Source organism: Bufo gargarizans, unplaced genomic scaffold (genome assembly GCF_014858855.1).
Source record: "Bufo gargarizans isolate SCDJY-AF-19 unplaced genomic scaffold, ASM1485885v1 original_scaffold_1704_pilon, whole genome shotgun sequence".
Taxonomy (NCBI): Eukaryota; Metazoa; Chordata; class Amphibia; order Anura; family Bufonidae; genus Bufo; species Bufo gargarizans.
This window is the reverse complement of record NW_025334474.1, coordinates 77,501-89,963: the sequence shown is the minus strand read 5'-3', so window position 1 is coordinate 89,963 and position 12,463 is coordinate 77,501. Positions and strand designations below refer to the sequence as shown.

Here is a 12,463-nt window from a genome sequence, read left to right as displayed (position 1 = left end):
ACGGACACATCCATCAACTAGGCATATAGAGAAGGAATGATATGTAGGTGTATGGCTTGGGGTTAGGGTCGATAAGTAATCTCTAATACAGGCATGGCCAACCTGAGGCTCTCCAGCTGTTGCAAAACTACAACTCCCAGCATGCCTACACAGCCTACAGCTATCAGCCTACATTAGGGCATGGTGGGAGTTGTAGTTTTACCACAGCTGGAGAGCCGTAGGTTGGCCATCCCTGCTCTAACTGATCAGGGCGGTGACAGCATTTTACCTGTGTCGGGTTGGCCAGCAGCAGCACCTGAGTGACAGCAGATGGAGGCAAGATTGGGTTGAATGCTGGAAGTTCTGTGCCAGACGCTGGCTGCAATTTTACTCTCATGGTCTATAAGACAGAAAAACTGTTAAAGATTACACAAAGTGTGTGTGAGACGTCAACAATTTATGTGATGCCAAATGCCATCCAACCTTAGGAACAGCAGCCTGAAAACTAATTCCAGTAACAGGGAGTGGAGCTGTACTCAGCATGGAGATCACCACCACCAGGATATCTGGTCTCCCTGCAGGTGCGCCCTGAGCAAAGTGGAAGAGCACGCGGAAACTGTGCTGGTCGTACACAGTGATGGGGAGGATATTACCTGCCGGCAAAACAAAGAGCAGAGGCAACTAGAATGCATGGAGACTAAGGCTAAAATACAGTGAGAACAGAAAACAGGAGGCAGACAAGTAATACAATAAAGGTGCAGCGGCAGTCATTTAAATGAATGTGGCCACTAGTGCTTGTTAGAGGCTTCCCACTCTGTTTCATAGAGAGAGGTCATGAGACACAAACCCCTTGCTGGGATGTCCATTTACCCAAGCTGGGCATAGATGGGATAAATGGGTGATGATGCCACCTCTCTTACTGATCCTTACTCGGTTTGATAGACTCCAGAGGCACAGTTACAGCTGTAAGGGAGATATCCATTTTCCTGGGGGATGGCTGCCCTGGAGCAATGAATGTCGGATCTCCTAGTCCATGGGGCTGTGGAAGCATCGGTGCAGATGAAGGAGCTTTACTCTGCAGATCTCGGAGAGTCAGCTTGTGCTGGGTCTTCTCCCTGAAATTAGATAATCAAACCTATTAGAATGAGTCCTGATCACTCAATATTCCCACTGAAGCATGGCACCACCTTCCAGACCTCTGCCTGTTATAGCGGTATTAGAGTCTACATGGCAGGAAATTACATGAAAGGAGCCCCGAATATTCTGTTGTAACTCCTGTTAGGATAAAGCAATCTGGACCCAAAAAAATCATATGAGTAATCGATGCTGGAAGTGATCTCTATTCTCTGCCAGATACATTTTGACATGGCTCTTCATGTTCCTGAATGTATCAGCAAGCGTATCGGGGGAACAGCAGCATTTCACAATGGATATTTTGCTTCAAATCTGCAAGGCATATCCCAAAAGAAGTCTGTCGGTGACCCGATAGGGTCACACCATGAAGACGAGCTGCTCAATACTATACAACTCTCTGGCGTCTAACTCATAGCTCCAAATCAGGGGCATGCCAGGTTGTTTGAAGCGCCAAATACTAAGAAGCATATTGCATGTTATTTTCTTCAGATCGCTTTATCCTAGCGAGAGTTATTACAGAATATTCGAGGCCTCTTTTGAGTGAATCTCCTTGTAGCTAGAAGCACATTAACTGCTCATACTGGATGTGTACTGGTCACACGGGAGGCATACTGATCATACTCAAGACGAACTGGTCCTGTAATGGCTATACAGGACATGACTGGAGGTATACTGGTGATTAAATTGATTAAAGCACAGATGGGGCAGGGACTATGAGAGGTGGTGACTAATAAAGAAGCTAAAAGAAAAATGTGCAGAGGCACTCAAGCACTTCATAAATGAACGGTATAATGACTAGGGAAAGAAAAGCCCTTGCTATGTGGAGAGAATATGTGGCATCATACACAGAAAACAGCAGTCTGAAATGCTGAGCAATCTGCAGTGTAAAGCTCCGAGCCCTGGTTGGGGAAAGGGCTTCTGCACTGAGCTCAGAAGCTCAATGAGCCCCAGAGCCAGCCAGTGAAAAAAGACAGAGCCCTTTTCTTCGGTTTCCTTATGTTGCTAAGATGGGAATCACCTAGTGACAGCGAGTGGACAGCAGATTTTTAGAAATGTTTTTAGGATGGATAACATGAACATTTTTAATTAAATTTGCTCATGTTCCCCATAAGTGACTTTTGAGAAGAAGTTGTTTAAAAAGTTAGTGCAATTTAAGGTTGCTCTGTTATTAAGTCTTGTTTGAAGAGTAACCTCCTCCCCCACCTGGTGACTTGAGATAAACCTGAACTGCTACCTGATCTTACCATGGCATATGCAGTGCGCTGGGTGGCAGGGATTGCTGCAGCAAGGTCTTTCCAAGCAGGTCTAGGTCCTCTAGAGCCTTGGTGGAATGTGGTGCATTATGCATCGTGGATGACACCTTCTCGGGTGAAGCATCTTCATGGTCTGATGCTGAAGACTGAAAAAGATCCAAATTGTTATTTGTGAACAGTAGGTGTGTTGGGGACGGGACACCCAGCAGGAAAAGACTAGACACTAACTTGAAGGCTCCATATCACCCCTGCTCACCCTGTCCTGACACAGAAACCACCCTGTATTCCCACAGATACATGGCAAGCAATCATCCACGTGTCTGCACATGCTGGCGCTCCTCTGTGCTCGTTACCTGAAAGCTATTCCACGAGGAAGTCTCCAGAGTCTGTGCAGGGGGGACAGGGTCATTTAATCCTAGGATCAGATAATGCAGAAGGTGAGTGACAGACCGTGACAGCTTTCTATACATTCCTGGCATAAACCCATCCAGCCAGAACCTGGAGCTCACGTGCAGCTCTACTGTCGCAACCTCATAATCTTGCCCATAGGGTTAGGGCTGCACCTAGATTCATAGGAATGCATGGAGTCACTGCAAAGTCTGGGCAGTCCAGTGAGTTGCCAGTGATTTATTCTTTAATTGCTACTTAAAGAGGACCAGGCAGCTCTCCTGACTTGTCTGTTTAGGTACATGCTGTAAAGGTATCCCTCCAAATAGAACAATTCTGCATTACTCTTTGTTAGTACCTGCATTATGACATTTCTTTTTAACTCCTACTAGAAATTTATAAACTTACAACTCCTTAACACTGTTTTTGTCAAAGTGGTGTGTTCCCTACACAGTGAGACATCTCAACTGGTAAAACCCAGTTGTCAATTTGTTCATGTATTTCTATGAGAAACGACAGAGGAATGGCACAATGTGGAATATTAAGAAGGGTTAATCCAGAAATGTTATATTTGGAAGAATGCAATTTTCTACTTAAATAGAAGACTGGGCATCAATCGAAAAGCTGCTTTACTAAATACTTGCAATGCCTATTCTGGAGCATCTTTTCTTAGAATTCTCTGATGAATAAGGGAGTCCCCTTTGAAACGCATTACCCTGCTAGTCTTTTTTTGCATTTATTTTATTAGGGTCAATAAAAGACCATTTTAATTAGTTAGCTCTCCCAATATCCCTTTTTATTTTGTTATATTAGGGTTTTCTTGTGCTGTTCCGCTCTTTTTCCTTATGGACATTAACAAGGGGCCACCAACATTCATCTTGGCAGTGACGTGTTTATCTACATGTGGACGTAGTCATCAGCACCCCAGTTATTACGTCCAGAGCAACAACACACCAGAGACCCAAGAAACACTGCTCCAGAATTGGAATTAGCTGTTCTTGTGATCCATGCTTAAAATACAGGATTTGCTTTCTCCATGACGGATCAGAAGAACAGAAGAATAAACGGCAACCCTAACCCTCCCTTAAATTTTTTACTTTTCCATTGACGCAGCCTTATTAGAGCAAATTTTTGCAGGACAAGTTATATTTTAATGGCATCATTTATTTCACTATATCTTGCACTGAAAAATTGGGGGGGGGGGGGGGGAATCTTTGTAGGAGAAAATAAAAATAAAATATGCTGAAAACGATGAGCTCATTCTCTGGGTCCGTACCATTACAGTCATTCTATTGGTTTTTATTACGTTTTACTACTTAAAAAATAAATTTTAAAAACTTGCCATGTGAGGATTGTTTGTTGCAGGATGAGCTCTAGTTTTTAGTGGTACCATTTGGAGGGTACATTAACCTTTCATACAATTTTTTGAGGGGGGAAAGATCACTATAAAATGGTGTTCCTCACACAAGAAAAATATTTTTAGATTTTAATAGTTCAGACATTTTTGGAAGCGGTGATACCAAAAATGAGGAAAGGGGGTGAGTTGAATGTTTTTTTCGTTTCCTTAGAGCAGGCATGCTCAACCTGCTGCCCTCCAGCTGTTGCAAAACTACAACTCCCAGCATGCCTGAACAGCCTACAACTATCAGCCTACAGCAGGGCATTGTGGGAGTTGTAGTTTTACAACAGCTGGAGGGCTGCAGGTTGAGCATGCCTGCCTTAGAGGACCTGAACATGCGATCCTCTGATTGCTTGTATCATAGACTGCAAGAGTACTACGGCAGTCTATGGGATCTTCACTTGCTGCCTGTCAGGCCGTGTCTTCACAAGGCTCCTGGAAGTTATAGCAACTGATCAGAGCCCTGCAATTTTGGGTTTCTCTGTCTAACCGCTCAGATGATACAGTTGCTATTGACCGTAGCATCTTATGGTTAGGCCTCATGCACACGGCCATTGTGCAGCTGTTCCGTGCACTGTGGACCGCAATTTGCGGTCCCCAATGCACAGGCAATGTCCGTGCGCCGGCCGGGACGGATCGAGACCCATTCAACTTTAATGGGTCCGTGATCCGTCTACACCGCAAAAAAAAAATAGAACAGTCCATAGTGCTTCCGCTCCGCACTGTAAGCTCCAGATTGCGGACCCATTCAAGTGGATGGGTCCGCATCCGTGATGCGGGAAGCACACAGCCGGTGCCGCATATTGCGGACCGCAATACGGCCAGGGCCGGGCAACAGCCGTGTGCATGAGGCCTTAGGGTTATTGCTGATTCGGGGAATTGCGGCCAGGTGCCAACTGTATATATAATAATGCATATGAAGCCAGCTCTATACACCTCTAGTGCCCCGAGGGGAAGGGGGGTCACAAAAAAGGTTAAAGGGGTATTTCAGCAGAAAAAAAAGCCAGGATAGCCACGGTGATGTCTCAACAATTCAGTTGCTGTTCTCAACACGAATTGTTGGGAATTCCGATCAGCCAATCACTGCCAGAGGTGGGACATTGCTGCAGCCAGTGATTGACTGAGCGGCATTCCTAAACATTTCCTGCTGGGTTGCGATAGGAGCAGAAATTGGAGAACAGCAGGGAACCGGGCACCATCGGAACAGCAGCGATTTCAAGGCCATCCAGGGAATTCAAGCTGCCTTCTTGGTGAGCGGTGTGAAGAGACTGATGCCTGTCAATGTCATCACATAGCACACACTCCTGCAACGAGACCCAGCAGAGTTTATGGGGAACATAATGTACAGCCAGGTGGGAATTGTAGTGTCAAATGATTGTATTACTTATCCCCATAATTACCAGCATGCTTCTGAATCAGATAAATCCATTGCTTATATAGCACTACCATATTCTGCAGCACTGTAAAGGGTTAGGGATTGTCACAACTCAGATCAATTGCGGGCCCCAACTAGAATCTACCTCTCCTAAGGCCTTCGTTCTGTGGTCGGTAGATCGGCAAAATAGTCTGTGTGCATCTCACAATATTCGCGGGCCGCACTGTAAAATAGCCTATTCTTCTTTGCAAAATAGACAAGGATAGGACGGATTCAACAATTTGTGGGTCAGTCGCACAGATGCGGATGTCATCCGTGTGCTGTCCATTTTTTTGTGGACCCATAGAAATGAATGGGTCCGTGTGCGATCAGCAAAAAAAAAAAAAGGATGAGATGGACCAAAAGTACGGTTGTGTGCATGAGGCCTAAGACGCACACTGTGTGTCAGTAGAAAAGTAATTTATCCAACACATGCAGAGAACCTTCCTCCTCATTTTTGTCTGTGCTTCAGGGATAATGGAGAACAGGATGCCTACTCATGGAACTGCCAGTCCCCTTCATCACGTCACCTACACAGAGGGGGCAGAGAAAGCCTCTGCTGTGCCAGAACAATGTGGACGTGGAGCTGGCAAGACTGTGGTACAAGCACCAGAAAGGGTGATGGATGCCGCTTATAAAAAAAAGTCTTCGTAATTTAATTTAGGATTTCACAGACAATAAACTACTCTTTCTACCTTCTGACAACCTGCTAGTAGGTATCTGGAGTGTAAGGAAACCAAAGAATTCAGAGGAAATCCCTGAGAACACAGAAAGTACAGACAACCTGCCGGCACAAATAGTGGGAAGATTAGAAATCAGGACCCCAGAACTAAGCACTGAGCCACTGTTTCCATTGTATACATGACTTTGACCTTTCGAGTAGCTTATTACCTAAGGACATGAGCTCATCATCAAGAAGAGATGTGGAGGAGGACAGCTGGCTCAGCTTACAGGGCTGAGATGGAACAGGAGGGTATGATGGAGTCATATCTAATCCTGACAGATCCAGCAGGGCAGAACTGCTAGCTGAGGAAATAACAAAAAGAAGATTAGACAGACAACTGTAAAACTAGAGGGAAGCCTCAAAGGCCTAGATTTCGGGACTCACCTGGCATGCTACCAGAAGCAGATTCGCCATTGATTTCTTCTCCTTTCACCAGCTGCCGGTAAGTATTGATGACTTGTGTTAAACTATCATTAGCCTGCAGGATTTCCGCTAGAAAATATATAATGGACACAGCGAAATATGGTCACTTGGTCCAGTCGTCTGGTTAAAGACCGTGATGTCTTCAGCAGACCCCTCTAAGACCATAAAACATACTTCAGGTTCCTATTAGGCCCCCATTTATAACATCGTATTTAATCATTCCCCACTAAGAAAAAAACACCCATTGTTTTAGGCTACTTTCACACTAGCGGCAGGACGGATCTGACAGGGTGAACAGGGTGGTTATTTTGCTGTGCCGCCGCTCCGTCCCCATTGACTATAATGGGGATGGGAGTGGCGCGTCGGCGCAGCACGGCAGTGCACCGTGAAAGGCCGCCGGACTAAAAGTACTGCATTTCCGAGTTTTTAGTCCGGCGGCCTCTCACCGCGAACTGCCGTGCTGTGCTGGAGCTCCACCCCCGTCCCCATTATAGTCAATGGGGACGGAGCGGCGGTCTGGCGAAATAGCAGCAGGATGGATCCGACAGGGTGAACAGCCTGTCGGATCCGTCTTGCCGCTAGTGTGAAAGTACCCTAATTCTGAAATGCCTGTGTGCTAATCTATGACAAGATGCTTCCTTCCCTTACCTAAAGCCTCATCGTTGTCTTCTGTATCACTGGCCAAGCGGAAGAGTGTTGGCCTCATCTTCTCACATCGCTGATACAACTCCTGCCACCCAAGAGATATAGTTCACTGATACAAGAAGGCTTCTCTGGCCGGCTGACCTGTGTCTACAGCACTACACTGACCTTCATTAGGTCCTCGCTGCCTTCAGAAGACTGGCCTGCTCTGAAGGTACTCAACATATCACTCAGTAGTTTCACATTGTTATTCACCTCTTCTATGGCATTTACTCTTTTGGAAATTTTCTCCATGCGTTTCTGGTCCTGATGATGAAAGAAGAGCTCAGATGATGAGAAGTTAAGTACAATACCTGGCATGATCAAGAAACATGGGCAGAATTCTCTCACCTCCTGCACCATCTCTTTAATAAGTTTATTTGCAGCTCGTAAGTCTTCCGGATGTGTGCTCTTCAGCAAACGGGCTAACATCTAAAGACAAAGAAGAGGTTACAGCCAATCACAAACATTACAAAAGAACCACTGGAAGCACCCCAACTCCCCCACCTCAGCTCAGCACATCAGAAGGGAATAAGATGCAAAAGAAGAATCTAATTTATGTGGGATCTGTGTCCTCCAAAGAACAAAGAGGAAACTGAAGAGAAATGTGACTCCATCTTGTCTTCTCTAAATATGTAAAGAATTGTTATAACATCTCACCCACGCACTGTTTCACCTTCCCCTGCTGTGAGTTAGGTTTTCTTATCTGTCCCAGGACAGATTCTGGGAATCTCCCAGAACTAGTACAAACATTCTTGCCTTATTCAGGGTCATTTGGCACAACTGCGTATATTCTTATATGTGACTGATTAAAACCTATTTTTTCTGCTTACTGCACGTACACATACCATAAAAGGATGTTCCGGTAGTATGTGTGTGAGCACCAATGTTTATCTTTTATGATTGGTTTAAAGCTGTTGTTATGCTAACTTTTCTACTGCCTATACAAGGCCAAGCGATAGCATAATAAAGGTCCAGAAAGGTCCAAATCCTTTCAGTGTGGGGGCTCCGTCCGGGATAGAGAAGGCCATCCTCGTGTCCAGTAAGAGAGACATCCCTTTTGTCCACTGCCCGGTCCGAGGGCACTGGCCACATCTCTACCCGTGAGTTTTTTTTTTATTATGTATCCGGGATACATTGTTAAGCCTTAAAAATAGACTCAGGGAGTTTATAAAATGTACTTTGAGTACTTTCATGAATAAGGCCAGCACTTGGAGTGCCACGCACGGCATAGAGTCTCAGGGAGTTGTTTTGTGTCAGGTACACACCATAGGATCTCAGGGAGATCTATTTACTTTATCTAACTGTCGACAGAGATTTTCTAGTACCAGGGGTACATGTAAGAGAACAGTCTCAGGGAGACCTGACTTACCTTGGTTTGACGCATACCTATATTTAGAGTATAAGATACATAGAGTGTTAAGATTCATCTGTTTGTGTGAGAGATATTGTTCTGGTGGTAAGTGTAAGAACATATCTTACTGTAATATTATCACTCTGTCATTTGGTGAATTTTCTTACAGTGGGTGGAGGGAAATCTAAGTGTGAGTTTCCCCCTCCCAACTAGGGACTGCAAATAGTGACAGCCTAGTTCTCCTTCGCAATCTCATGCTGACTGTAAAGCAGAGTGTTTCCTCATGGACATCAGACAAAATACAAGACTTTGAGAAACACTTATATGAGAAGGAGGCAGTGGGATGCTTTGAGATCAGGAAGATACAGACCCCCACACATAGTTACAAAAGTTCAGGAGCCAATGAGTAAACAGAGATAGCCGAGACATTTCTCAGTTGCTCCCAGCCATCCCTGCAGATGCTGTCTGTTTCAGCGTGATAGACTTATAAAATGCTTTCTCTATCCCAGTTGACAAGCAGACTCCTTTTTTGCTTTTTCCTTTGAGGGTCGTCAACACACCTGGTGCAGGATGCCCCAGGGATATGCTGATTCACCTGTAGTGTACAGCATTGTCCTCCAAGCCAGTTTAAAACCATGGCACCAGCTCCCCCCGGGTTCTGTACTCTTGCAATACGTGGATGGTTTGTTATTGTGCAGTGTGTCAGAGGAGGCCGATGTAACAGATGGTTTATCTTTGTTGAAATGGTTGTTAACATTATAACCATGTTATAAGGGAAAATAATACAATCTACACAACCCCCATGCCAAACCCGAACTTCTGTGAAACATGCCGATTTTTCTCACGCGCGTGCAAAACGCATTATAATGTTTTGCACTTGCGCATGTTTCCGCAACGCACCAGCACCTTTTCCCGCAACGCCCATGTGAAACCAGCCTAAGTCTCCTTGTCTTCAACAGGAACCAACTCACCCATTCCAAGTGGAAGATATCGTGCAGATAAATGTATTTCTGGAGTGTAATAATATTACAGGCTATAGCTACTAGAGAGGGGTCGTTGATCCAGGGAGTTAGTCTGATTGGAGTCGGGAAGGAATTTTGTATTCCCCTCAAGTGGGAGAAATTGGCTTCTACCTCAGTTTTTTTTTTTTAGCCTTCCTCTGGATCAACTTGCAGGATAACAGGCCGAACTGGATGGACAAATGTCTTTTTTCGGCCTTATGTACTATGTTAAAGAAATTAAAGAAAGGACAATTCACAGGAGACTTCACCTATGGACCACCGACTACAGTGGTAGCCGTGACCTGCACAGCTGTACTTACAGAAGAAGCACCTACCTGGGTCCACGCCACCGGAGTAAAACTGGTAAAGGAGGCACCCCAAAAGGAGGTAATAACAGGGACAGACAGTCCTGACCTCGAAAAAGGACAAAGTGAGGTACTAACGGGAGCGGACAGCTCTGACCTCCACCAGGATGCACTCCCTCAATTCTGGAAGATGGCACAGACGGTCCACTTGGACTGTGGGATTACTGATGATCCTAATCACTCTGCCGGAGGATAACAAAGCTTCAGTTGCTATAACTCAGAAAGGTGGAATCACTACCTTCTGGTACAATTCCTCCAGTATTCACGTTGCAACTTACTCCTTCTGTTTATGCAGCATAATGAAGTGCAGTCCTTACACGAGATGCGGCAACCACTATAAGAATGGACAGGCTTATATCTGTATTACTGACCCTTATTGGGGTAATAGATGCGCATACTGGGGGTCAGTAGGATGGAATACAGGAGAAGACTGGGGGTATAAACCACAGAATGCCCTTAATCGAAAGGATAAGAAAGGTAAATCCTTGATTAGTAGAATGAAAATTATCAATGGAGGGGACTGTCACATAGATGTTAGCCTATATCCTACAGGGTGGGCATGCCCTAAGATGGTGTCCGAGTTGAAAATAATTATAAACATAGAAAACCCCAACAAAGGTGATGAAGGAGATAACAGGCTGGGATGGTACTTTCACAACATGGGGGGGGGCAAAGATTTCAACGGTCACCAAACACTTTGAAATAAGAGATGTGTCAATCCTCAGAAACAAACATACCCTCTAAAAACCCATATACAGTCCCTAGGAAACATACTGGCTATTTCTGACCCTACCTATGAGGATACCCTGGCAGCAGAAACTGGGTTCTCTGATGCCAACCTATGGTTAGAATGGATGAAGTACAGTGCAGCTTCAGTAAATAAAAGTAATTGTTATATATGTGGGACCGCTAAGCCTCACCTAGGTACTGTGCCCTTAAAATTGCCCTCTAGTGTTGTGGAATGTTTTTTGCAATTATTCTCAAATTCATCTAGTAACCAGCCTGCATGTGAAGAATGGAAGCAAAAATACTGACTCCTCATAAAAACTCCCCGCCCTGGTGCAGGTATACATATCTATCCTGCCACAGAGGGGGAGATCAAGGAAGATCCCTGGGTAATTTCACTGAAGGATACTGTGCAACTTACAGTGAAACAGATACCTCCCTCACACAGAATCAAGTATACTCGATTGGAGATGTATATTGGATCTGTGGGGATGAAAAGATAATATCTAGACTAGAGGGTTCCTGGAAAGGTGAATGTGCTCTTGCTAAAGCCATAATGATTATACACATATTTAGTGAACAAGAGACCCCTAGAGTAGGAAAAGTAACAAGGACCAAAAGATCACTCCCCATGGGTAGTTTTGATCCTCAAGTGTATATAGACCCAATAGGCGTCCCAAGATAGGTCCCTGATGAATTCAAGGCCAGAGGGCAGCAGGATTTGAATCCATAATTCCCCACATAACAATCAACAAAAATGTAGACTGGATCAACTATATTAACTATAATCAACAAAGGTTTGTAAACTACACCAGGGATGCGTTACAGGGTGTAGCAGAACAGTTACAGGCAGATTCCATTATGACATTTCCAAACCGCATGTACGCGATATGATACTTGCAGAAAGAGGTGGTGTCTGTAAGGTATTGACGGACCCCTCATCCTGCTGCACGTTCATACCCAACAACACCGGCCCTAATGGTAAGGTCACACTGGCAATAAAGAAACTCGAGGATTTATCAATCGAGCTCAAAAGAAACTCCGGTATCGATAACCCTTGGGATCAGTATTTTGGCTGGTTCACTAACTGGAAACAGGCACTTGTACAGTTGGGAATCATTATCCTGATAGATATTATAGTAATAGCAATAGTTGCAACATGTACATACCATGTGTACGGAAACTGATAATGAAAAGAGTATCAAATATGTCATTTTATGAGACTCTGCTGCCCAATCTTGAGGATAGGGATCGACCGATTATCGGGTTTACCGATATTATCGGCCGATATTCAGGATTTTGAACGCTATCGGTATTTATTTTGCCGATAGCGTATGGGGAACACAGATCGCGCTGCTGCCAGCGCTCTCCGTGTTCCCTCAGCAGCAGCACAGGGAAGAAGGAGCAGTGTCTCCTCCCCCTGTGCTGCTGCCGCCAATGGAAGGACAGGGGACAAGAGGAGGGGAGGAGCTATGGCCACTGCGCCACCAATGAAGCTTAATCTCTCATTTATTCCTATACAGGAGGCGGGAGCTGCAGGATCACATAGCCGGCTCCCGACCTCTATGAAAGGTAGCTGCGATCTACGGTACTTAACCCCTCAGGTGCCACGGATCGCAGCTA

At 45.0% G+C, this 12,463-nt stretch overlaps 1 protein-coding gene across 1 annotated transcript in view; it reads right to left on the bottom strand.

Annotated features, from left to right (window-relative positions):
* Positions 1–12,463, bottom strand: part of GGA1 (golgi associated, gamma adaptin ear containing, ARF binding protein 1) — a 55,489-nt gene that overhangs the window by 1,846 nt on the left and 41,180 nt on the right. Inside the window, exons 7-16 of the mRNA XM_044274374.1 lie at positions 7,746–7,826; positions 7,524–7,661; positions 7,362–7,443; positions 6,675–6,782; positions 6,458–6,592; positions 2,720–2,781; positions 2,358–2,512; positions 910–1,094; positions 463–632; positions 269–379 (exon numbers count right to left, since the gene is read on the bottom strand). Coding sequence (XP_044130309.1) covers positions 269–379; positions 463–632; positions 910–1,094; positions 2,358–2,512; positions 2,720–2,781; positions 6,458–6,592; positions 6,675–6,782; positions 7,362–7,443; positions 7,524–7,661; positions 7,746–7,826 — 1,227 coding nt within the window. The remainder of the gene's footprint in view (positions 1–268; positions 380–462; positions 633–909; positions 1,095–2,357; positions 2,513–2,719; positions 2,782–6,457; positions 6,593–6,674; positions 6,783–7,361; positions 7,444–7,523; positions 7,662–7,745; positions 7,827–12,463) is intronic.